This window comes from Xiphophorus hellerii, chromosome 8, assembly GCF_003331165.1.
Source record: "Xiphophorus hellerii strain 12219 chromosome 8, Xiphophorus_hellerii-4.1, whole genome shotgun sequence".
NCBI classification, from domain to species: domain Eukaryota; kingdom Metazoa; phylum Chordata; class Actinopteri; order Cyprinodontiformes; family Poeciliidae; genus Xiphophorus; species Xiphophorus hellerii.
In genome coordinates, this window is record NC_045679.1 from 14,878,174 (window position 1) to 14,903,626 (window position 25,453).

Genomic DNA, 25,453 nt, shown 5'->3' on the forward strand with positions numbered 1-25,453 from the left:
GTTTAAGATTTGGATTACATATTTTGAATATCAACTGTAAGTTTGCTGTATCATTAAAAAAATGTGGGCTACAGCAGTTTTTTCCTATAATCGTTTTGTCAAGTTTTAAAAGTCTGTGGCTAATATGTTCACGTATAAGCAATTAAAAATTTAGATTAAATAGCTAAAAAAAAAAAAAAAATCCGTTACCTTATTAAAACATTTCCATGTAGGCTTAAATGATGTAGCTCAGTTAGAAATGTCGAAAATGGACGAGGTTATACTCGACTTCAATCCTGTCTTGAGGAGAAGAGATGGTTTTGCATATTGCCCACACAGATGATGCTTGAAGATGCATTTTCGCTGGCTGTCAGATGGGGTATGCTTGCCAGTGATGAGAGGAAGAAAAAAAAAAGAAAGACTTTTTGAAAAGAGGTCTAACTGTCGTGCTAATGGAATTCCTTCCTTTTCAGGAGACGCATTCCCACCCCCTATTAAAGCCATTATTAAAGGATCCGAAGATGGGGCTGAAAACATCCCTCCTGTCCCTGCGTTTAGGCCTGTTAACTGCATTCACCAAAGTGTTGAGGTAAATATTTTCACAATGAAAAAGCTTTCCCTCCATCGGTTTTCTATTAGGTTTTGGATTGTTTGGGATTTAAATATTACAAGAAATATTTTTTGTAAAAAGGACTACCTGAATATGCTTCTTTTAGATATTTAGGTATACCCTTGAGGCAAGGTCAGACAGGCGTTTGCACTTTGGACGTGTTTGGCTCTGAAATGGCGAGTGGACGACTCGAACCTAAACGTGGTTCTGGTTGTTTCCACCGTTCCAGGGCAGGGTACAAGACGAGCCATTTTGCTGTTTTGAGAGGAAGAATGTTGACAATTAATAAACAAAACAAAGAATTAGAAACACAATACATTTTTGTGAAAAGATATTTGTTATTTATGGCCTGCTTTGGACAAGTTGCACTTAAACATGTACAGAAATCAATGTCAACATATGAAACTGAAAAAAAAGTCGTTTTCATAATAGTTACTGCATGCCTCACAATTGACATTGTTAAACAATCAAAAATGTTACATTATATATTAAAATAATTAAAACTTACTTATTGCTACTCACTTCCTACAAGGCCATAACAGGAATAGTAACATCTATCACTTTAACTGTTTTCATGTCTAATTTAACATCTCCAATCACTTAAAACAGTTTATTCACATTTGGTTTTTCACTTAACAAATATAAATATTATATGGGTGTGCCATGACCTAGTTAAGACAAAGATGGATTCCAAGCAAAAGAAAAAAAAAGGTTGAAAATGTCACAGGGTATTACATCCAGTAGCTACATTCTCTTCCAATCTTCCCAATCCTTTAAAAGGAGCAAACATACGTTTTATCATAGTCCGTAAAGAGATGAGGAAACCAAGTGTAAAGATCCCTTTTGGAACAAAGGAAACCCATATAGGCCATTGAGTCCTGTTTTAAGGAAAATGGCTGCCGAGAGAGCGTACTCAGCCCCCTCTCCCTGCTCTCTCTGTTGAAGGACTCCTGAGCCGTTGCCTCTAATAGCAGGCAGCTCCACCGCTGCCGGGCTCTGATTGGCCCGCCGAGCTGCCGCTGTTAACCAGCCAATTGCCCGAGCACTGCAAAACAACAGGCAATGTCAAACAAAACCCAGTTTGCTCGACAACACGCTCTTCGTTGAAACAAAACAAAAAAACAAAAAAAAAAAAAGAAGAAAGCTAAAGATCAGGAAATACCAGTGAATTTTGAATAGTTTGATGACTATAATAAGTCAGGCATTGCTGTTTGTTCTAGTTCGTCCGTTAAGTGTCAACTGCCAGAAAGAAACGAAACAAGCCGCTGCATTCCAATAGTCACAAACGTTAAAGAAACTGTAGAAACCAGCTGCTAACTAACCAAATGTCCCTTTTAAGTCGTATTAATTTGATTTAAATGCAACATAAGTAGCCAACTGGAGTCTCTGGAAGCACTTGGGTTTCATTTTTCTATTTTAAAATATGCAGCGACACGTCTGTATAGCACACAGCTCGTACCCGAAACACCTTTATTAGCTTTCAGATGCAGTTAAGAAGATATTGCCCTCTGAGTTTAGCTTGTTTGCCGTTTAAGTCAACGCAATCAGCAGATTCAACACTGTTACTCAGAGTTATAAGTCTAGTGATTTAAGCGCACTAGACTATCACTAGAGCTCAGATTCCCATATGTTTTAGGTGTATTTGTGCTATTGTTCCTCGTGTTTATCCATTATGATTTTTTAGTTGAGTTTACGATGGAAATGGAAGCAACTTTGTGGCGAAAGTGCGATGTGCGCAGGGGGTGGGCAAGCCTAGCGGTGTATTGTGGGAGAGACAGCAGCTAGAGACCAGAGGCACACACACACACACACGCAATATGTGCTGGCTCTCGCCGAAAAGGAGGCAGTATTCTTCAAGCGAAATCATGTAATGTAAACGGAGAAAGCAAGGCGATTTCATCTTTTTGTGTATTTAAAAAAAAACACTCGATCGGACTAACCATGTCCAAGCCAGCGGAGAGGAACAGATTGAACGAAGACCATGGGAGAAAGCAGAGTTCAAGTAAGCTTGTTCTTTTTTCTTCTTTCTCCAGCTTTACTAATGCCTGTTTTTCCGTAAGTGGGATATACGCTACATCCAATTTTCATTTCCCCTCATTGCCGGAGTCATGCATGTGTAGCGCTGGGCTGTTTTAAAGTGTTTGGAAGGGCTGGTTGGTCGGGAGACTGTTTAGCCCTGGCTCCCGATAACGCTAGCTCTCCTCTCTCCCTGTCGCTGGCTGCCGTTTCAGGTTTGGCGAACGGCATGGACAGTCATCCCGTCTGCGGCTCGGCGGAGAAGAAGAGTCACCACTGGAGAAGTTACAAGTTGATCATCGACCCGGCGCTCAAGAAGGGATCCCACAAACTCTATCGCTACGATGGGCAGACTTTCAGCATGCCCGTAAGTGGCGCCGTTGATGCGGCCAAAAAGGCTACAATAGTAACCGAGGAGCCGACCTCCATGATGCCGTTACTATGTGGCTGTTTTGCCGTGGCATATTCAACATCCTCGAACACCTGTTTCACCAAGCAACAATTCCGATTTTTTGCACGACTACTTTGCAACAAGTTAATACGGTGTGAACCTGGCTAACAGGATCGTGTCCCATCCTTATCTCCAACAGAACCCAGGGATACCACCGGTGGACCTGGTCCGTGACCCGAGGATCGGACGTCTCTGGACAAAGTACAAAGAGACAGACCTACCGGTGCCTAAATTCAAGGTATCTGCCATCGGAGTCGAATGCCACATTGCTGCTTGAGGAAAACAGTTGCTGTCAGAAGTTGCAGACACACCCCCCTCTCTGTCATCTTTGGGTCTTGGAGTTAAAGTATGCACCGGTCAGGCATAACATTATAATCAACATGGGTATCCCGACTGAAACTGGAATGTACTTTGTTTTCTGACAACTTTTTGTCTGAATCAACATTCATTCTTCAGCCATTTGAGTTGGATTGGACCCCATGAACCAGACCCTGCTCACTAGGGCATCGCTTTTACTTCTTTGGACGACTGCAGACCAGAAAGGCCACAAGAGCTGCAGTTTTGGAGATGCTTTGATCCAGTTGTAAAACTTACTTCGGTCCTTCTGCTTGTCCATTTTTCCTGGATCTAACACATCAACCCCAAAGATAAAATGTTCTCTTGCTGCCTAATATAGCCCACATGCTTAACAGATGCCATGATGAAGAAATAATTATTGTCATTCATGTCACCTGTCTGGGGTCATAGTGTTATGCCTGATTATTGTATATCAATGTGTGGATACATTGTTACATTTATGGATCTAAGTGCTTTAAGGAATTTATTGCAGCTTTTTATCCTTATCTAACCTGATAGAAATGACCCCACATAGTGCAACATTAAACTTTGACGGCCCTTCTCACCTCAACCCCTGTCATTCCTCTCCCAGATCGATGAATTTTATGTCGGCCCTGTGCCTCCAAAGGAGGTGACGTTCGCCAGGTTGAACGACAACATCAGGGAGGGATTTCTCACGGACATGTGCAAAAAGTTTGGAGATATCGAGGAGGTCGAGATCCTGTACAACCCGAAGAATAAAAAGCACCTGGGAATAGCTAAAGTTGTTTTTGAGAGTGTGAAATCCGCCAAGGTTGCTGTTCAGTCGCTGCACAACACGTCCGTGATGGGAAACATTATCCACGTGGAGTTGGACCCGAAAGGTAAACAGTGATTCATTCATCCAAAGCTTCTGCAGGGTTGCGTTTATGCAGAGCAGGATCAGTTATAAGTTGCATGAACATGGATTTGAAAGATTAGTTTTACATGTTTGTCTTGAATGATCACAATGACAGTAGTCACGTCTTTACATTTATGTGTGTTGCCTGGTTACATGGACGTAATTGAATTTCATTGAAAATGAGCCCGGTCCCATAAGCCCAGAGCTGGGGGTGCTGTGTACTCCCACTGAGCATAATTGTAGACTTGAAAACAAACAATACCAATCTGTCAGAGTCGCATGCACCTCTGTTGATTTCAATTGATGTATCTTTTAATAAATGAGAAATATTCTTTTTACACTTAATAAATCTATTCAAAGTTCCAAATGTCTTTCAAAATCAGCATCTGAAATGCATTTTACCATAGAGCATGTTAATATATTTTTTCTTAATATTTGTATTTATACGGAGTTAATTCAGTAATTTTTTAAGTGCACTTTGAACTGTTTTCATTCATTCCAAAAAACTAAACATGCGCTTTTTAAAAGCTAAGATGCAGTTATTGTATGCATTGATTAGTATTTGCACTATTTGTCTTTTTAGATTGCCATAACAATCTATATTTATTTATTTGAAGGCTTTTAACACTTTGATAATGCATCCTTTGATTTTGCCACTGTTCTGTTTTATTGGCCAACTGTTACAGAGATATGTATTACCAGCTAAAATTTCTGATCACTTTTTATTAGCCGCCCTGCTTCTTTCTAAATCTTGCATCAGACCGGCTCATTTTAACTGTCCTGCAGGTGAGAATCGCCTCAGGTACTTTCAGCTCCTGATGAATGGCAGCTACACACCACGGACGCTGCCTGTTGGCGGAGAGGAAAACAGGGACGTTTCCCCTCGGAGTCTTGCAGAGGCATTACTGGTAAAAAGAAACTTTTAGCAAAATATAAGGAGTATTTTTACACAATGTTGTCTTGATGATTGTTTCTATATGGTCAATTAGGTGTTGTTTGATTCTCATTTGACCAGTATTGTTATTTTGTAAAATCCAAGCCTGAAAAGAGATGTTATCTTGACCTTTGACTCTGGTCTGAACTCTCAAAGCTGTAAAAAACAATGCACTTTGACCTTGTTGTAAGATATTTCCTGAGCCCAGAAACCTACAAAGTTTTAGATCTTCTCTTCACTGAAATGTTGCTATGTTCATATAATCACTTTTTTTTTTTTTCAAATTGCTATACGTTTTTCCCAATATAACTTATTTTAATGTCTTTTTTTTAAGGCCTGTGAACCCATCCGCAGGTTGTCGGAGAGCAGCATGTCTATAGGAGGAGTGTTGCCACCCAGCAGCTCCACCACCCCCCTCAGCCTGGAGACGGGTTACTCCAGCATAAGGCAGGACACCCCCCAGTCCCAGGGAACCCCTCACACCCCTCGCCAGCCGGGTACGCCCTTCTCTCAGGACTCCAGTTACTCCAGCCGGCAGTCCACGCCTGCGTATCAGTCGAGCCGTCCTGAGAGCTCTGGAGGCTACAAGTCCCGCAGGCACGAGAGCAAGTTCCAGGACGCGTACAACCGCCGGCCGGAGAGGCCTCAGTACCGCAGCAACATGTATCGGAATACTCCGTCTGATCAAGCTTCTTTCAAGCAGCACCAGCTGACACCACCTGAACCTCCACCTTCAACCCCTTCCTTTAACTACACAGCGCCTCCTCCTGCTACGCCCAACTTTAAGTCCGCGTTCTCGCCCTACCAAGCCGCTTTGCCGCCTGCGTTCCCCCCGTCAGAGTCGCCGTACCATCACCCGGCTCAAAGGGACGGCGAGTATCTCCGACCGCCGCAGCCGCCTCCGACGGCCCCGACGGACGTCTTGCCCGTTAAGGAAAGACCAGAAACGCCTCCAATCCCAGAGCCGCCGCCGGAACCTGTTCCCCAACCCACCACCCCTCCCCCTCAAACACCAGAGCGCTGCCCTTCACCCGGCTCCCCGGCGCTGGATCCGGAACGCAACAGCCTGGACTCGCGTATTGAGATGCTCCTCAAGGAAAAAAGGACAAAGTTGCTGCCGTTTCTGGATGAGCGGGACTCGGACAACGAGGTGCGAATGGAAGGTAGCCCCATTTCCTCCTCGTCCTCCCAGCTGTCCCCAATCCCACCCTTCGCGGGCGGCCAGCAGAACTCTCGGCCATCCAGCACGGGCTTGGAGGACATCAGCCCGACCCCGCTGCCGGACTCCGACGACGAAGAGCCGATTCCCGGAACCGCTTCGCTGATCAAAAGAATCGGCTCTCCCATCAACGAAAAGATGGGAAAAAGCGACCTCAAAGACGGAGCTTTTCCAGGCAACAGTCCCACTGAGAAAATGGACACGGTAAGACGCAGACACGGGGTGTGTGACAGAAACCACAAGAGTTTTGCAAGAACTGGCGCGCAGGTGGCAGCAGCAACAAGCCACACTTATTAAGTCTTGACTGGGTGATAGCAGTGTGAGGCTGGCGTTGATGAATGCAGGTGTGAATGACAGTTAAACAGGGACACAGGAAGTCAGGTCTAGTTTCAGTGTGAGATTGTAGTAGTAAAGACTTTGTGTCACTGTTTTTGTTCTGCCTTGTGTTGGAAATTCTGGTTTCTCAACAACTGCTGTCAAGACAGGCATCTTTGAAATAAGCAACAGTATAAATTGAATTGCGAGTTTAGATTCCTAACTTAAAATTGGCTTCACAATTATGAAGCTTGGCTCACACTCTGACCAGCAAGGCTACATTTCTGAACTATACTATCTTTAAAGGGAGAAACTCGAGCCGCGTTGCAGTTAAGAGAACAAAGCGTCACGTTTCCTCTTTCTAACACTCGCTGCACTTGCTCGCAGGGAGGAAAACACAGTTTGGCTGTTGGCCCCATTCAGCTTCACACTTCCTGGTTGTAGCAGAGACTTACAGTCGGGATTACGTCTCTGTTCTCATATTTCAACTTATCACAAAGCAAACAGTACAAACAGGTCATTTGGATAACAACGCCGTTCCCCTGACAAGTTTAGTCAGCCTGCTTCCACAACTGCAGCCGCTTGTGACGGATTGTTTTTGCACAAATGTGCAAAATACTTTAAAATGTTTTATTTTTTTATACAGTAGCTCAATCTGACACTGAAACATACAGAACATACAGGGTAAATTTATTGTGAGAGAATTGCCAGTAGTACAGTTATTGCCACCGACACTTTAAATACTTCATGCAACCCCCTTTTTGTCCAAAGAGACGGCGCTTTGTTTTCCACTATAGCATTTCACAAGGTTGGAGCCTATAGAGAGGAATCTTTGACCCTTATTTGCACAATCTGTCTAGATCACCCAGAGTCCGAGGTCCTCTCTCCTGCTCTCGTCTCTTCAGCTCCAGAGCTTTTCTATACGGACTGAGACGATCACAGGGAATGTTGATTTTTGTCTGTTCATAATTTTTTTTGTTGTTAATTTGTCGTTCTATTTTGTATCATTAGAATTTTAACTGACCAAATGATGATCTGGTGTCAGTTTTCTAGTAGAGACTGCGATAGCTGCGTTTCTCAGTCATTTCGAAGAGTTAATGCACTCTGACAAGTTCCCCTGCTCCTCAGCATCACAGATCCTCCACCATACTGAACACTGGGCATGAGGGGCTCTTTTTCCACATTTATTATTTTGTCACGCCACACCTGCTGAAAAAAAACCCATAGTTCCATATAACCAGATGAGCGCATGGCTCTGAAATAACCAGTGGTTGCTATAAAAACTTATTGACCTCAGGATGCCACCTCTTGCTGCAGCTCTCTAAAAGTTAGCTTCAGAGATTTCCTCTTGCATCATTCTGACTGTGTAGTTACCTTTAGCTATCAGGAGCTCGGTGTCGCATCGTATTTTCACCCCAGGAAAACAGGAAGCCACGCATTACGATTAAAAAGTTCCTGGAAATGTTGCAGTTTAATAGGCCAGTTAAAAAAGTGTGCATTTTAAAGGCTTTAGGTACTTTATTTTAATGTGATAGTTAGGAGTATTGACAATTTAGTCACAAGTTATTTTTATTAGAACAATTTTTCTGTTGGATTTTTCTAAATTGTCAGTGTAAGATTATTCTGCTACAATAAATGAACAGATTAGGGATTTTTATGAATCTTCACCAGAGCTGCCAATATATTTTCCTTCATTTGTATTTTGTTATTACAGTTTTCTGTAGTTTCTCCACTGTTGTGTTCTAATAAAAGAGGGAGTCAGCTCTGCTTGGAGCCGTGCTGACCAAAGCCACAGGTCAGCTGTGTTTGACCGCGCTAATGTGTATACAAAACTTTGAACTCAGATTAGAGCTGGAATTATTTATAGCTGGCATTCTGAAAGATTCACTAGTTCATTACTGATTTAAATGTTTCAACTACATCAGCTTCATTAGTCCTAACCGGTTTTAATATAAAATAGTTTAATAGTAATAACGATTATTTTAGGAATCGATTTTATCACTTATTCTGAAGAGTAGTCAATTAAAAGGATGAAAAGAAATTGGCATATATATGCAGATTTTTTTATTTAACAATATTATAAATAATTTGAAAGATAAATTTAATTCATTTTTTAAAGAAGAAAATAAACATTTTGTTGTTTAAATGCAATAATATAGCATTATTTAGTGAATTTGAACCGGGTAAAGCTAAAACTGCATCGCTAGAGGAGTTTTGGGTAAAACATATTGACATACAAAGGTGTTTTTATCCAAAAAATTTATATATGTTTCGTACAGTTTTTGGCTTATTTACTGCTCTGAATATGCTATTTTTTCTGCGAGTGGATTTTTTTTTTTTTTTTTTTTGAGTTTCCAGATAACGATTACTAAATTAGTTGATGATTATTTGAATAATCGATTAATCACAATTAATCAGATTAATCATTACATCTCTATTTAATAGTGTATTTAAAACCTCTCTCTGAAGTAAAAGTTCTCTGGATTACCAATCTAATTTTGTTGTTTGAAGACTGCAATCTCATTTGCTCAGAGAGCACAGACACGGAAAAAGGCTGACGACTGCACAGATATGGGCTCTTGACATGTTTGTCCCCTTCTCGCCCAGGCTCATCAGTCGTCGGGAGAAGACATGGAAATCTCAGACGACGAGATGCCAGGAGCGACCATCACCAGCGGGGAATGTGCCAAGGGCATCGTGGTAAATTCGGCAGTGTCCCCCATGCACACCATGTCCATGCACCCTGCCAGCTACCACGCCATGCAGCATCAAGCCGGCTTCGCCATCGCCCCTCAACACCTGGACCCTCACTCCAACATGCTGGGGCACCCCGCTCACCTGCGCGGTCACCATGGAGTGCCTCCCCATATGATCTCGCCCATCGGCCACTATCATCAGGACGTGATCCAGATGATGGGTCTCATGAACTGCGTGCCGTGGGAACGGTGGAACACGATGCACATATCCTTCCAGATGCAGCAGCAGATGCTGAGCCGCATGACTCAGACGAGGGGGCCGTATTCGTATCCGCTCTTCATGGACGGCGGCACCTCGGGGCAGTTCGGCGGGCTCTACCCGGCGTTTTCACTGGACGCCGCCGCCGCCGCCGCTCCGGCGTGCAGCACCAGTGTGCCAGGGCAACAGTGGCACCATCCCAGTTTACCACAGTTCAACCCCACGGTTCCTCCGCCGGGGTACGAGACGAAAAAAGAGGACCCTCATAAAGCCACGGTTGACGGCGTGCTGCTGGTCATCGTCAAGGAGCTGAAGGCCATCATGAAGAGGGATCTCAACCGCAAAATGGTGGAGGTGGTGGCTTTCAGGGCATTCGATGAGTGGTGGGATAAGAAGGAGCATTCAGCAAAGGTAAAATGCAAACTTCCTGAAATGTGTATGTTTGCACCGCAATCTGAAAATAGATAAAACGCTAAACCATCTACACCAACGTTGGGAGCAATCTTTCCCATTTGAATCATCGGTTCTTTGTAGCAGATAATGACCTTTCTGTGAGGTTGCTGCAGATTTGCCTCCCTGCGGTCCGGCTTTCATAAACTCAGCCAGTAGTTTTGAATTAATTGCGTGGCTGCTGTCAGTGGGACAATAGGCAGAAATGATGCATTTGCTCTGACGTTCACTATGTTTTTATGAATGCAAATACTCCTCGAAATCACGTTTGATTTATGTCAACCAAATCAACAGCTTTCCCTTCTTTGCAAACTTGTGTTTATGAGAGTTGCATATGTCTCTTTGGTTTATTTCTCAAAATAGGTTAGATAAAAAAAGAGGGTTTTTTGGGGGGCTTTTTTGGATTTCTAGAAACCAAAACGCCTTTTCATTTTCTCCAGGCATCTCTGACTCCAGTAAAAGGCGCTGAGAGCAAAGAAGAAGAGCGACCCAAACCCAAAGAGACGATAGGTTCCAGTCTGTTGGAGAACTGGAATAAAGGAGAAGGGCTCGGCTACGAAGGAATGGGTCTGGGGATGGGTTTGCGAGGAGCCATCCGCTTGCCGTCCTTTAAGGTGAGAAACTTTCCAGCGCTGCTTTTCGTTTAAATTAAACTTGATAGTTTTGCGGTCGAGTTATACACGATGCCACGTTCACCTCCCCTTGTCATGTGACCTATGACCATCCCATAATATACTTGTTTGGTCTTATAATGTTATGTTATGTAATATTGTTTTTTTTGAAAATATTAATGAAAACATTTTAACCCTTTAACTCAGGTGAAAAGGAAGGACCCACCTGATACAGCAACGGGAGGAGAGAGCAAACGAGCCCGACCGGCCACCCCAGCAGACGACGAACTGGAGGATGAAGGTAATAATCCACAAACTTTGTTGTAATTCATCAGGATTTATGGAAGGGAAATGGTACATTTTAAAAACATTTTACTAATAAATTTCTATCCTCTCATATTTAATGCCTTTAATAATAGTATAAGTGTGTAAAATGTTGTTATAGTTTAGTTTGCCTTGTTCCTGCTGTAAAATGTAGAATACTTTCACAGAAGCTCTTTTTTTTTAGTTCATTTCTATTGTTTTTATCTCCATATTGCGGTGCTGAAAAAGTTTGAAAAGTGCTTGAATTTTGCTATAGGAAATGTGTGCAAACCTTGTCCTTCTACTTCTTTCCTTCCAAATAAAATACATTAACGTGTGCAGCTGAGACATGAGATAAACGGTGTGAAAACTCTCCCAAAGCCCCCCAACACAGTTTTGGTGACAAATGTCTTCCAGAGAGAGACAGAGACGCAGCCGAGCTCCCGTCAGACGACTCCAAAATGGCCGGCGACGGCCCCTCGGCCAAGCGGCGGCCCTCGCGACCGCTCGAACTGGACAGCGAGGGAGAGGAGGAGATGGACACCTCGGAGAAGGAGGAGGAGGAAGAGTCGTTGTCCGACGCCGTCGATGAGGAGCGCGATGAAGACAAGGCTCCAGACAGGCTGTTGTCTGCCAAAGTGAGTCTCGTCAAAAAATCCTTTAAGGATGTAGGTAAACGACACGATGATGATGATGTCTAATGACCTCGTAGGAGAGTGCCGACGAGGAGGACGAAGACAAAGATGGAGACTCGTCCAGTGACAGCGGATCGTCAGACTCGTCCGACGACGGTACGTCAGATTCCTAAAAGAAACGTTTGTTATGGGTCTGATTGTATTTTTCTGTTATCCACCGTTTTGTGTCGTTACTTGCAGAAGCGGACAGCTCGGCTTCCTCCAAGGCCAGCTCCGACTCCTCAGCCGAGAGCTCCGACTCGTCAGGCGAAAGCTCCGACTCCGAGTACGAGATGAGCTCGGAGGAGGAAGAGACGGAGGAAGACGTGAAAGCGGTCGCAGAGAAGGTGGACGGAAAAGAGGCCGAGACCACGTCGTCTTCCTCCTCGTCCTCAACCTCGTCGTCCGATGAGGAGGAGGAGAACAAGGAGGAAGATGTCAAACCAGCGACTCCTCCCACCGTCCAAGTGCAGGAGTTTAAGGAGGAGCGAAGAGAGGAAGAGGAGCGGAGCAGCAAGTTCAAACGCAGACCTCCCAGTCCTCCCGAAGAGGAGACCCCCGAGGAGCTGAAGCCACTGGCGCACCAGGGGGTCAGAGGTGAGTGAGGGTCCACACCGAGCTCCTTGTGCAAAACCTGTAAGGTTCCTACTGTGCAACATCTGGAAACAGAACGGAAACATCTGGAACACAATTTAAATTCGTTTCAGGTCTGGATAAGAGTGAGGAAAATAAGAGCATGGAAAGATATATTGGCTTCCTTCCTTTTTTCCTACTCACTCACATATTACTTCCTTTTTGTCCTTCTTTCCTTTCTTTTTTCCTAGTGTCATTACTTCCCTTTTTGTTTCCTAGGTCCTAGGGTATTTAAAACCTGTTCACCCCTAGAGCCCCTAGCCAGGAGAGCTGCTGCCACCAGTGCAGGGGGCTTCAGGGATGAATTAATCCTGACAGAATAGCTCAAATTTTACTGTTTTAATATTTTTAAGATACAATTTGAGTTCAAAGATTTTTAACATCTTTTTTTTTAATTTTTATTAATAGTCAAAGAGGAGAAAGTCTGCGTTGACGTCAAGGTTGAACCTCAGGACCACATAGCAGGCCTCCGGCCCCTGACCCCCACCGGCGCTCTCCCTGACGGCGACCAGGAGGTCAAACCCAAAGGTAAAGCAGAGCCTGAGGAAGTGCCCTGCACCCCGACTCAGCTACCCCCCTCCCATCCTGTCGCACCTGCCCCGAAATCCGTCTCCACGTCCTCCATGCACCTCCCCCTCCCCCCTCACCCTGCCGTAGAGAGTCGCTCCCTGCTCCACCCGCCCCCCGGACCTTTGCCTGAGTTCCCTCAGCGACCCCGGCTCCCCACGGACGAGGACATCCCTCGCACGCCGGGCCGGGACCTGATGGAGCGCGCCCGCTGTCTGGGGAAATCCCAGAGCACCGACACGATCCCCAACACGCCAGGCAGCGACGCCCCTCTGACAGGCAGCAGCCTGTTGCTCAGCTCACCTCACATCCCCGGCAGCCCCTTCTCCTACCCGTCCCAGTCCCCCATCCTCAGCGCTGGCGTGCCTCGAACTCCCGGTAGAGACTTAACCTTCACGCCTGTCTTCCCCGAACCTGCAGCCTTGACGCTGAACAGGAAGAGCTTTGATGAGCGGCCTGTTTTCAAGGAGCCGCCGATCAGCGCTCCTCCGTCACTGGCAGCTGGAGCCGATCACTCAGCCGTCGCGCCTGAAGATCTACCGACCGGCGTTTCGGGCGACATCCCCTTGATGTCTGACGCCACCGCCTCCAAGAAGAAACCGGGGCGACCCAAAATCAAAAAGGCCGGCGACGAGCTTTCCTCCGAGTCCACTGATGTGCCCCAGGCGCCGGCTCTGGACAGCGTCTCCCTGACGACGGTCCGATCTCCCAAACACACCAGCCTGGACTTCCGGGAAAGAGACGTGGAGCCGCAGACGCTGCTGCCCTCCGGAGACGGCTTCCCCTCCTACGACGAGGAGCCGCCCGCCGTCGCCAAGCCGGCTCGCAAGACGCGGCGTTGCTGGGAGGAGCTGCTGCTGGGCAGCCTGTCCCCGGTCACCACGCCGCAGCGCGCCTACTTCAAGCCGCGCTCCGACTTCGAGGAGATGACCATCCTGTACGACATCTGGAACGAAGGCATCGATGAGGAGGACATCCGGCTACTGCAGATCACGTATGACAAGATGCTCCAGCAGGACAACGGCAACGACTGGCTCAACGACACGCTTTGGGTCAACCATCCTTATATCCTTTACTGCTGCTCCTGGTTCGATCAATCAAAACCTCTTGTTTACAATCTGAATCTTTGTGTGAATCAAAGAGCAGCTCCCCCTGTTGGTTAAACAGGGTTCGCACAGATGCTTGAAATCTTTGAAAGTTCTTGATTTTTGTATATTGTAAGGCAGCGACTAACGATTCTTTCAGTAAAAGATTATTATGAATATTAATCGGATTAAAACATTTCACGTTCTGCATATTTTTCTTTTAACCACTTGAGCAAATAAATTAATTAATTCATTCTAAATAAGAAAGCAAACACTTTATTGCCTAAAATGTAATAGTAACAGGAGATACATCTGTAACTAAAACATACTAATAACATTAACTTGTGAAAAACTCAGCCCTTGATGCTGGACTTATTAGCAATAGATTGTACAGCTGATATGTTGATTATTTTTTTGATTATCTGATAAATAATTGGATAGCAAAAGGTGCTTGATAGATTTTTGGTTTGTTACAGATTTTGTACCAGGTGACGCTAAAACTGCACTTGCGGAGTTCTGGGAAGAACATATTTACAGAAAAAGAAGCTTTTCTCTTTTTTATCTTCAATGAAAACTTTATTTTTTAAACAATCTGGGCTTAATTCCTGCTCTGAGTGTGTTGTTCTTTCAGCTATCAGCTTTTCTCCTACTCTATTGTCCAGTTAACGATCAGTTGATTACCAAATTGATTACCATTATTTAAATAATCGATTCATAACGATTAATCATTTCAGTCATTGCGTAAAGTTTGGTAATAAAATGCCTAATGTTTGACTAACAGTGGGAGAGACAATAGACAATAAAAAGACACATTTTTTATTCCTACTGTCTGAAGTTAAATCAAACTAAACTTTCTTGTTTTAGGTCAGTTAGACCTAAAATTATTTCTATTTGCTAAATGTCTAAAAACTTCGCAAATATTTTTTTTGAGAATCATTTCAAAACATGACATTTTGTTACATTTTAGTGTACTGTGCTGTAGAATGTACAATCACAAGCCATTATTAATAACGGGAGTACATAATATCATAAATAGTGATTCTTTAGTTTATTTGTATTGTATTGTGTTGCAGGAAAAGTTACCTTGAAAATGTTTGAAAAGTGCTTGAATTTTGCTGTGGGAAAAGTGTGCAAACCTTGTAAAAGCGAGGTACGTTCTAGGAGTTTTGGGTGATTTTTTTTCCCTTGACTTCTGTGCACCGACCCACATCCCCGGGGTGAAGAAGAAGAGGAGAGACGACGGCATGCGGGATCATGCCACCGGCTGCGCCCGCAGCGAGGGATACTACAAGATCGACAAGAAGGACAAGGTGAAGTACCTGCAGAGCTCCCGGGTGCAGTCGGAGGAGCCACCGGTCGACACGCAGGTGGGTGGAAGTTATATCTTAATTAATGCACATGTGTGTGTCGCTGGGCGTTAACCTGGGCGCTGAACTGTCGCAGGGCATGAGCATTCCTGCACAGGTCCACGCGTCCACCAGAGCCGGCTCAGAGCGCCGGTCAGAGCAGCGGCGGCTGCTCTCGTCTTTCGCATGCGACAGCGACCTGCTCAAGTTCAACCAGCTGAAGGTAATCCTGTCGTTTGGTTCCCACGGAGGAACATTTAGCAAGAGCAAAAGTGTTTTGGTACAAACAAAGGATTTTTATTCATTTGTGCGTTTTTGTCCTTTTTAGTTCCGTAAGAAGAAGATACGATTCTGCAAGTCGCACATCCACGACTGGGGTCTCTTCGCCATGGAGCCCATTGCTGCTGATGAGATGGTGATTGAGTACGTGGGGCAAAACATCCGACAGGTGAGACGCAGTTCGGCTCCATCTATACCACATATGTCAAAGTCGAGGCCCGAGGGGCAAATCTCTTGCCGCCATCTCTTTTTATGTGTCCCTCTATTCTCCAGACGCAACATTACATCAGTCGGTTCCTCCAGTTTTTTACCCAAATTATTTCGCAAAAATGGTCAGAATCATTGTGTTTAAGTGATGCTAACTCCCACCTGTGGGTGCCGGTGTTTGTCACTCCCACTACACTGATTATTGCAAAAAAATTTTTTTAAAAATCATAAAAACTGTCGTGAAATCCTGTGATAAGAAGTCCAATACGATTTAATTCTAAAATGTACAAATGCAGACATCTCTTTATTAATATTTGATCAATTCCTCCTATTTCTATTTCTTGTGTTCAGTATTTATGACCAGAAAAAACACAGAAGTGACAAACTAATGCCGCCGTAACACGCAGGAATGTTTGGATGCTGATCGTGTGAAGCTGAGCGGGATTGACGGAAACGTTTGTGGGTTTTTTTGGTTGCCAGGTGATCGCCGACATGCGGGAGAAGCGCTACGAGGAGGAGGGCATCGGCAGCAGCTACATGTTCCGCGTGGACCACGACACCATCATCGATGCTACCAAATGTGGCAACTTTGCCCGTTTCATCAACCACAGCTGCAACGTAGGGCAACGTCATCTTCATTTCACCAACACAAACTTTTAAAAAAAACGTTGTTTTTATGAGTTTTTTTATTGTTTATTTGTCGTTTGCAGCCTAACTGTTATGCTAAAGTCATCACGGTTGAGTCTCAGAAGAAGATCGTGATTTACTCCAGGCAGCCGATCAACGTGAACGAGGAGATCACGTACGACTACAAGTTCCCCATCGAGGACGAGAAGATCCCGTGTCTGTGCGGGGCGGAGAACTGCAGGGGGACGCTCAACTAACGGACCCCCCTCGCAGCGTGAAGCGACCCGGCGCTTCACCCGGGTCGAGCTAAGCTACCTGACCTGCACTCTTCATACATTAAACTCTAGAATGTTTACAATTCACGGTGCTCTTCAAATGAAACTGTGTTTATTTTTCTGCCAGTGTGACTTTTTCTCCCCAGTATTTCTGCACGACTCCTGCAGCATCCAGGCCCGGCTCGGCTCGGTTCGGGGCTCGGCTTTTTATTTTACACTTTTCTCCTCTCATTTGTCTCATAAGCTTTACCCCAAAACACCACTTGTGGTACAAGGAAAAACAAACTCACATGTTCAGCTGCTCAGTCACACTTTAAGATGCCTGAGGTTACTCCCTCTTTGGAGCAGACGAGCGGAAGGCGGAGCGTTCTCTCCGCTTCCTTCCCTGCGCGAAATAAATCAAACTAGACCGAGATACAAATGGTTAAATCTGGAGTATTCAAGCATCTTCCACCTGTCCAGGACAGGTCGTGCTGCTTCCTGTTAGTTTATGCAAAGGTTTAACGATGTTCTGCAAAAATTTGCATTAATCATATTCCTATATATATATATATATATATTTTTTTTTTTTTCTAACAGTTTGTTTAGGTATTTTCATGCCTATTTGTTCAGATACACTATGTATGGGTGCGTGTTTTGCATGAATGAGTGTCGGTACCTGATGGTGCGGGAATGTGAGTGCGCTGCCCCCTGCTGGCCGAAAACGGAAGAGAAAGTCAACTCAAAAGCAATCTTGAGTTTTCAGCTCTGGGGTGGAGTGGGGTGGGGGGCAGTTATTCATTATTTTAAGTGCCAAATTAATTAATTAATGTACGACTGTCTCTGTTTAATCATGAGGAAGCTGCTGATGTGTTAACGAGCAACCGCGAGGAACTTTTCCCCTCTCTTGATGATCATGTTTTGTTGTATTTTCAGTAACATCAAGGCGCCTGCGGCCTCCTCGCTGGAGCCTCTCTGTCTTTGTCGTTTATTTAGATGAAAGATAAAATACTAAATGCACTCGAGGGCTCGCACCTGCGCCCCTCTCCTTCTCAAAGCCCTGGAAGACCAAGTCAGTTGTCGCTTTTCATTCACTTGGATTAATAATGCAGGTTTCTGTTTGTTTTTGTTTTTTTTTTCCACCTCTGATGTTCATATTGTATATGAGAATCTGTACAGAAGATCTAAAGCTTTTTTTATCTTCAGAAATGTAACACTTTTAAGATCCTTTCCCCCGCCCCCTTTTTTTTTTTTTTTTTTTAATCGAAAGACTGAATATTTAAATATTTTCAGGGATCTGTGAAAGGAGCTGATGGTTAAAAGGTTGTTTATTTAAAAGGTCCGCTGTGTACAGGAAAAGCTTCCACTTCCCTTTTTGAAAGATTGTTTCTTGTGGAAACGTCTTCGTTTTCTGCCCATTTGCTTTGAGATCCTAAAACGTGTAAGTAGCTTAACTGTGAATATGATATAAATATATATATATATTTTTTTTTGTTTCTTGGGATTTGCTACTTGAACACAGCTCGGACATGTGTGTATCATAAAGGGGGCGAGCGCTGAGCTCGTCAGCTGGTAGCAGGATATTCAGCTTGTGTCAAGCTCCTGTTATTTTTGTTTTTTTTTTAAATTTTGTTGTAAATTCTATGAAAAACTCTTTGCAGTGTGGAAAATTAAAAAAAAAAAAAGGTGCAGAAATGGCACTGGGAAGAGGACTGAAGTTTCAGCCCATTTCTCGTGTCTATTTATTATAAGTGTATGAAAAAGAAAAAAATAACGAATAAATTTTTGCATACATCCATAAACAGTGGTTGTTTCTTTAATGTAGCAAGGAGGGCCATTCTTATACATTTATAGCATCTTAACACAGTTCAGAGAACATTACATGCATAATACAATTTTAATATGAATTTAAGAAAGGAGAGGACAAACGTCACTGAATCTGATTTATTCATTTCTGGGTTTTTACAGTCTTGAATTCAAAACTTTATTTCTTATTCTGTTATCTAAAATAAAATCTTAATTTCTGAAGAATAAACTGCTTCTTATCGATTCTTATATTTAATCTTTACCCGTCATCTCTCAAATGAAACAACTCCAATTTTGGTAAAATGAATCAAGTGGTTTGGTTTTACAGAGTGTGTGAATTTAGTTTAAATAAAATAGAAAAAACTGGATTTTGTGCCATGTTTTAAAGGGACCATTACACTTTTTTGGTGTCTAGTCCTCCAGTGTTTCCATTCCATTAATTCAGTACACAGAATTATTGTTTTATAGTAGAGCTGATCAATCTTACACACAATGACCAATAAAACGAAATATGTGTGTCTTTTACCACATAACTGGATTGGAAACCAACCTCAGCTTAGTTTTGTTTCCAGACTTACTGAAAAAACAGAAAATAACCCAACTGTGTTTTTGTTCTCTCAAACAACGTGAAAGATTGTTGAATCTTGAGGAATCTGGTTATTTCTGTATGCAGTCCTGTGAAATCCTGCCCCATTATAGATAACGAAGTCATCTGTAACGGATCTATATTTATCTGTGGCCAGAAAATGTCCCTGTTCTTCTGATTGGTTCTCAGAAATCAGGTATATAAACTTAAGCCTCAAGTAAAGCCAGAATGGATGAACGTCAGAATTTGCATCAGAAGCTAGGAAGAAGATTTTAAATATGTCTGAATTTTTAGGTATGGATTATGTCTGAAAGTCGTGAAATTATTCCACTTGTTCAGAATAACATAGTAGCATTAATCAGGAGTGTGTGTAGGTGTGTGTGTGTGTGTGACAGGATGGTGTGACCACAAGCGGAGAGGCAGGGCCGAGCGAAGCAGCATGGGAGCCAAACTCACACCCGTCTCCATCTGCTGAGCTCGAACTGATTGGTCCGAATCATAAAATGCTGCTCTGTGTTCTCAGATTTATTAAACAAACCCCACATTACGAGCCAGAAGTCACTGCAGTAACATCCTAAAGTTTGGACAAAAATGGTCTGAAAATGATTCTCAGAAAAGATGGGAGTAAATATTATCATGTAGGTTAAAAGTTAAGCACTGTTTACAAAGTTTTAGGATATTTTCTCATATTGACGATGTTTTTTCTGGTATCCTAAGTTGTTTCATTTTGTTTGCATGAAGTGACCCGAAGCTGCACAGGACCTGGTATTTGTCTGATTTATATTAGAAAAAATTGTAAAGTAATAGGTTTAGCCTCTATTTCCTTTTAATTAAAACCTGGCATATTTTTCAGTATAACGTTCAATGCTGAATATTCATCAGATCAAACAAAAGAGTGTGAAACAAACGGATTGGATAATCTCTGGCTTTCTTTCATTTAATTGGCTACATTGCCTCAAGGTCCTCTCCTGATTGGCTTGTTCCCTGTGTGTGTGTGCATTTAAATTACATTTTGTTTCCTGAGTCCTTTCCACAGTCGCCACATGCTTGCTCTTTTCCTGAGATGGAAACTATTTAAACCGATTAGCATAATGAAATGAAAACTACTGCAACACAAGGATGTTAGTTTGTATCTACTAAGCCTGCTGAGACATTTCAAGGTCAAACTAGATACAGCAAATCTGTAAGGGAAGAAGATTATATTTGGAAAAGTACAAAATTTTCCACTTAACTCTGTTGTTTATGTCTGATTTAATTTCTAAATATTAAATCAAATAACTTGAGTAATCTTCTTACCAAACATTTTTTTTACTTTTACTTGAGTAAAAATATGTTGAATTAATGCTAATCTGACTTGATTAAATTGTTGGAATGCATAAGTTATTTAATGTTATTCTGTCCCCATGCTTAGACTAAATAACATTTATGTTTTGAATTAAAACTTTAGACTTTCTCTAATGTTTTAAAGTCAAATTTTATGTAATTTTTCTTGTTTAAAGTTTAATTTTAAAAGCAAATGCATCTGTTAAACAGGTCAGTTGTTATATATATATATATATATATAGACAGTACATAGTGCAAGATCCAGTTAAAGTGAAACTGTTGTAACATTTAATATACAACAGCTGTTTTATATTTATTGTTGTGACGTAAGAGAAGCTAAACTGCACAAATGTTCTCTAAAAATAGACAGGACCAAGATGTTCATGGTAACTGTGGAGGAGCTGCAGAGACCCACAGCTCAGTTGGGAAAACAATAATTCGCTCTAGGCTCCATACATCTGCCAGTGAATCACAGCTGTGGCAGCATCATGCCGAGAGGGATGATGGAAGAAAGTTAAATACAGAATAATTATAATTAAAAAATAAGTTACAGGCTTCCAAAGTGTGAGGTTCTCTTAACACGCAGCCAGAGTGACAACAGAAGAGCCACTCAAGTAATATTTGAATAAAATAAATTGCTTCAGGTTGCAACATTAAAAAATGAGAAAAGGTTTGAGCATTTTTAGAAGATATTGGTTGATTTGTTTTTTTTTATTATCATTTTACAATGTTTCTGGTGAGCTGGACCTCATTCAGAGCAAAGGTTTGGACGTTTATCGTCATAAAATGACGAGATTTGATCTGTAACATTCTGTTTTTGTTCTTTAATAAGTTTGGTTATTAAAGAACAAAACCAAAAACAATATTTTGGGCCAGGCTACAATAATATATTATATTTTCATACATTTCATGGAGGATTTTTCCCAACTTTACCTCCGACTCTAATGAGAAATCTATATAAATAAAGGGAAAGCAACATCAGTTTGATGTCATTAGAACACCATTCTAGTTCATGTAAAAATATACAAAATAAGAACCTATCTAGGAATCAGATTTAAAAGAAAACACCAAAACAAAGACAAAGGACCCTTTGACACTTTCCAGTGAGGTTTTTATAGAAATCTCGGACATCATTGTGGGAAAACAGGAGCGTTAAAGTTTAAAGATGAAACCGCCCAGGACGATGATCTGCAGCAGATTTGACCGGTTCGGTCGACCGGCCGCCCCCCCCAGGAGCCCAGCATCTCTGGAGGCCGACACGGTGCGGCTGAAGGTGGGATGGACGTGTCTGAAGTTGTTCTGCAGAGGCGTCACCTGCTCTGCGTCTTCCTCTGTCGAGAAGATCTGTGAGGTAAACTGAGCCAGCTGGGGAAGAAATTTAGTTTTTGTTTTTTTTAACAGCCAGGCAGGAATCCTGTGATTTTTTTTTAGGAATCAGAACCAACCTGAGACCAGGAGATGTAGATGGGGACCTCGTAGAGAGTCCAAACTACGGCCTGAGAACAGGGTGGGGTGGTGAGGCTGCCAGAATAACGGTAATACTGACTCATGTTGTGCTTCGGCAGGAGACTCAGCAGAGGGAATGGCTTCACTTTAGTCGTCTGGCCTTGAGGAAAAGATGCAGCCATGTTAGAAACCTGCAAAAACAAAGTCTTACCAAGTACTTTGGTTCTAGTTTCTAGTGAAAATATCTTAATGCATGTGAAGTAAGACAAAACAAACCCACAAGTAACTTTTCAGCAAAAATTTTAAGTCAGTGATTCCTAAATATTGACGAAAAAGTTCTAGCACTGGCAGATTATTTCTCTTATAAGAAGAGAAAAATGTCTTGTTAAAAGTGAAGCTTGTACTTTTATAAAAATGAAAATGAAGGATTTATTTACTTAAAATAAGCTCCTGTATCTTGCTGAAAACTTGTTTGGAAATTTAGTTTTGTCTTATTTCAAGTGTTTTAAGATGTTTGCACTAGAAACTAGACCAAAAATACTCGGTCAAATTCAGTTTCTTCAGTGCAGCAGCACGTGATTGTAAGTGGTGAGTCTAACCTCTGTACGCTACAGAAGACAGTTTTTGCGAAATGTGTCCAAAATGAACATTGTCTGCATAAACAACCTGCAACAAAACACACAACCTTATGCAAAACATTGCAGCCACATTATAACTGAAGCTGTTGTATGTTTTCATCAACTAACATCAATGAAGAAGCCGAGAACAGCAAATCCTGTTGGATCGTCCAAAGCTGCAGACTCATTGGGGTGGACGGACTTCATGTTGACTATGTGCATCTGTGGACGACATCAAAACCGGCGCAGAGGCGTTAAGGGGCGGCTGCGGCGCGGCAGCCTGCTGAAACAGACGGAGTGGAGCTGCCTACTGACCATACTGTACCTCCATCGGATATCTGCGCCCGTCCACCGTGTGTTCAGAGCCGTTCGTCGCCAGGCCTCCCCAGTGGAAGTGCAGCTGGACGGTGTGGTAAACATCTGGAAGACCTCCGCCGCTCACAGCCATGCCGCTGCCAACCTGTAGCAAAACTGAAGGAGGAGGAGGGGGGAGGAAAGACACAACACGGATGTCAAATCCAACACTGAACACGACGGGAACTCTCTGTTGGTGAGGAGAATCTGCGGGATGCTCACCAGAGTGTCCGTCGTTCTCAAGCGTCCAGTGGCCTGCTTGGACCGCGTCGAAACCCTCAAGATGCAACGGCCCCAAGGAGTCGTTTCGGACCAAGTTTTGGTCCAGGTTGATGGGAGAGTGGTGGCGCTCGAGTAAAGGGTGGCATGAAGGGAAGGAGTCGCCCCATGAATATGGATCTGGTGCAGAGGTAAAGAGAGAATCACTGAGTCCACTGGACTCTCCAGAACAGGATGAAGATAAAAGTTAAATATGTGTTTCAAGAAGCAAAAAGAGAGCAAAAAAAGTATCAAAAAATATGTAATTTTCAGGGGATCTTTTTAAACATGATTTTCAGGTCAGATAACCCTGACTCCAGAACTAATTCAAACCCTCCTTCTTGCCAGCATACCTGTGTGGGCCCCATGTGTGGGCCCCATGTGTGGCCCATTGTTTCAATAAATGTTAAAAACAAAAATAGGGTCCACAAGTACCAGCTTATTGAAGGTTTTCTCTGAAATTGAAGGTTACAATTATACCTTTTATACTTTAATATACATTATACTGTCAGAAATATACTATTGATAGCATTGGGATGAGGGCTTTTCCATAAAATCAATCGGATTTTTGTCATTCTTAAACAGCTTTAGGTGTGTGTTTCGTATCATTTCCCACTTAACTGAAATCAGGTTTATTAGGATTCAGCCTTGGTAACCACCAAGGCTAAAGCTGATAACCTGGGAGGTGTGAAGCATCAACACTGACTAAGACGGCGCCAAATAAGACAGAAGTGATTTCTCCTAAAATCAACACCTTCAAACTTGCTTGCAAACCTGAGATTATGGGACTAAATTATTTAACTGCAGTTTCAATCAAAATCTTCAAAAGGAAACAGTGGTGACCATATAGGCAGCTGCCCAGGGCGCCATTAGAAAAAGGGGCACATGAGGATCATTTAAAAACATAAAACTATAAATACAAACCAAAAAAACTATATGTAAAGCAGGCTTTTAACTCTGGTGCCTCTGTAACTCTATTGAGCATTTTTTGGATGTACTTGAATAAACCTAAGAGATGATAGCAACAAAAAGTAAATAGTTTCCAGTCACTTAAGGACATTTAACCAAATATTAGTGAAGGTTTATGACTATATTTGCGCCTACATGCATTCGTAGGTTTTTATGTTCTTCAGGAACCACAAGGTGGTTTAAGAGAGTAAAAAAAAAAATCATAGTTTCAACAATGAAACTTGCTGAAATAAATCTGAAAGTTTCTGTTAACTGTGAGGAGATAAAACAAAAATCTACAGAAGCTGTTTAATAAGAAGCTGAGATGATCAACAGCTTCAATCTGTAGCATAAGATGCTGCTGAGCTAACATGGAGGACAGGATCAAATCGGGACGCAAAACAACTTTAGCACAAGAGAAATTTGCATCGAAAGCTTTAAAGTCTACCAAGTTGTTTGGAGATGAAATGTTTTACTATATTTTGGTTCAACAGGCTAATTACTGTCTATAAATTTAGTCCTGAATTAAAAGATTTTCAGACATAAAGCTGCTAAAATGATGGATCCAAATGTAAACCTACCCTCGTCGTCAGTCAAACCAATAGTTCGTTTACTTACCACAGTCTGGCTCATCATAGCAATAGTCCTCTGGAAGACACAAATAACCAGCACAATCAACCAGATGTTTCCTTAAACTTAACTAACCAGAAACAAAGTCTTTGATATCAACTTGGACTCTTACGCGAATCAGCGCACAACAGGAGCAGGAGCATGAGGAGAGCCGCGCTCCGCTGCATGGTGGCTCAGGCAGCCGTCTCAGTGCGTTGAGGTAGAATGAAGACAGATCTGCAGGAACGTCCGGCTTAAGTAGGGTGGGTGGTGAAAGCTGAGTTTTATTTTCTCTGGGACTGATCAGTGAACTGTGTCATTACCAGTCCAGTGGTCCTTTCTGATCAACAGCCTCATTGATGTGAGGACGGCTTCACCCCTCCTCCCCGAGGCCATCAGAGATGCTCAGTGACTAGTAACAAGAGCCATTCATGAGAGCCAGAGGATGTGCTTTTATCTATACATCAATGTGGGTATAAAGGTATTTTTATGCTCTAAATGTACATAAACACACTGAATTACATTGTTATTTTATGGTCTAATACAAATTATTTTATTATTTAATCTGATCAATTAAATACTTTTTTTTTTTTAACGGTCCGAGTTAAGATATAGCCGTAAGACGACATAAATAAATCAAATTAGGTCATTTTATGGTGTAAATCTTAAGAAAAAAAAACCCCAAAACATTTTAATTATAGTTTAGTTTTAAAATTATAAGGCAAATTTTGTGGCCCAAATCCTAAACAAAAAAAAGAAAACAAAGAGAAAGAAA

General features: G+C 42.5%; 2 protein-coding genes across 3 annotated transcripts; one reads left to right on the forward strand and one right to left on the reverse strand.

The window, feature by feature from the left end:
- The first annotated feature begins 456 nt into the window (after positions 1-456).
- setd1ba (SET domain containing 1B, histone lysine methyltransferase a) lies at positions 457-18,533 on the forward strand. 2 transcript variants are annotated; one of them, XM_032570097.1, is made up of 18 exons: positions 457-568; positions 2,821-2,972; positions 3,196-3,294; positions 3,985-4,255; positions 5,059-5,180; positions 5,541-6,629; positions 9,348-10,106; positions 10,586-10,759; positions 10,964-11,057; positions 11,477-11,697; positions 11,772-11,850; positions 11,935-12,330; positions 12,775-13,998; positions 15,219-15,385; positions 15,462-15,587; positions 15,693-15,812; positions 16,331-16,468; positions 16,561-18,533. In XM_032570097.1, exons 2-18 carry the CDS (start codon positions 2,835-2,837, stop codon positions 16,732-16,734), a joined length of 5,391 nt encoding a protein of 1,796 aa, XP_032425988.1. In that variant the 5' UTR covers positions 457-568; positions 2,821-2,834; the 3' UTR covers positions 16,735-18,533. The 2 variants fall into 2 exon arrangements, with proteins under 2 accessions (XP_032425988.1, XP_032425987.1); XM_032570096.1 differs by lacking the exon at positions 457-568 and adding an exon at positions 1,516-2,591.
- Positions 18,534-21,530: 2,997 nt separating this feature from the next.
- car15 (carbonic anhydrase 15) lies at positions 21,531-25,234 on the reverse strand. Its single transcript, XM_032568969.1, has 8 exons — positions 24,812-25,234; positions 24,688-24,717; positions 23,086-23,262; positions 22,835-22,980; positions 22,639-22,731; positions 22,492-22,558; positions 21,892-22,052; positions 21,531-21,811 (listed from the first exon to the last, which is right to left on the reverse strand). The coding sequence occupies exons 1-8, from the start codon at positions 24,864-24,866 to the stop codon at positions 21,599-21,601; spliced, it is 942 nt and encodes a 313-aa protein (XP_032424860.1). The 5' UTR covers positions 24,867-25,234; the 3' UTR covers positions 21,531-21,598.
- Between the last annotated feature and the right edge of the window lie 219 nt (positions 25,235-25,453).

Coding starts and splice junctions, on each gene's coding strand:
- setd1ba (XM_032570096.1), top strand. CDS start 2,531: ATGTCCAAGCCAGCGGAGAGGAACAGATTGAACGAAGACCATGGGAGA. Junction 2,973..3,195: donor GGCAGACTTTCAGCATGCCC/GTAAGTGGCGCC, acceptor TATCTCCAACAG/AACCCAGGGATACCACCGGT. Junction 16,469..16,560: donor TCATCAACCACAGCTGCAAC/GTAGGGCAACGT, acceptor TGTCGTTTGCAG/CCTAACTGTTATGCTAAAGT.
- car15 (XM_032568969.1), bottom strand. CDS start 24,866: ATGCAGCGGAGCGCGGCTCTCCTCATGCTCCTGCTCCTGTTGTGCGCT. Junction 22,732..22,834: donor GGCGCAGATATCCGATGGAG/GTACAGTATGGT, acceptor TGTCGTCCACAG/ATGCACATAGTCAACATGAA. Junction 22,559..22,638: donor TTCTCGGCTTCTTCATTGAT/GTTAGTTGATGA, acceptor GTTTTGTTGCAG/GTTGTTTATGCAGACAATGT.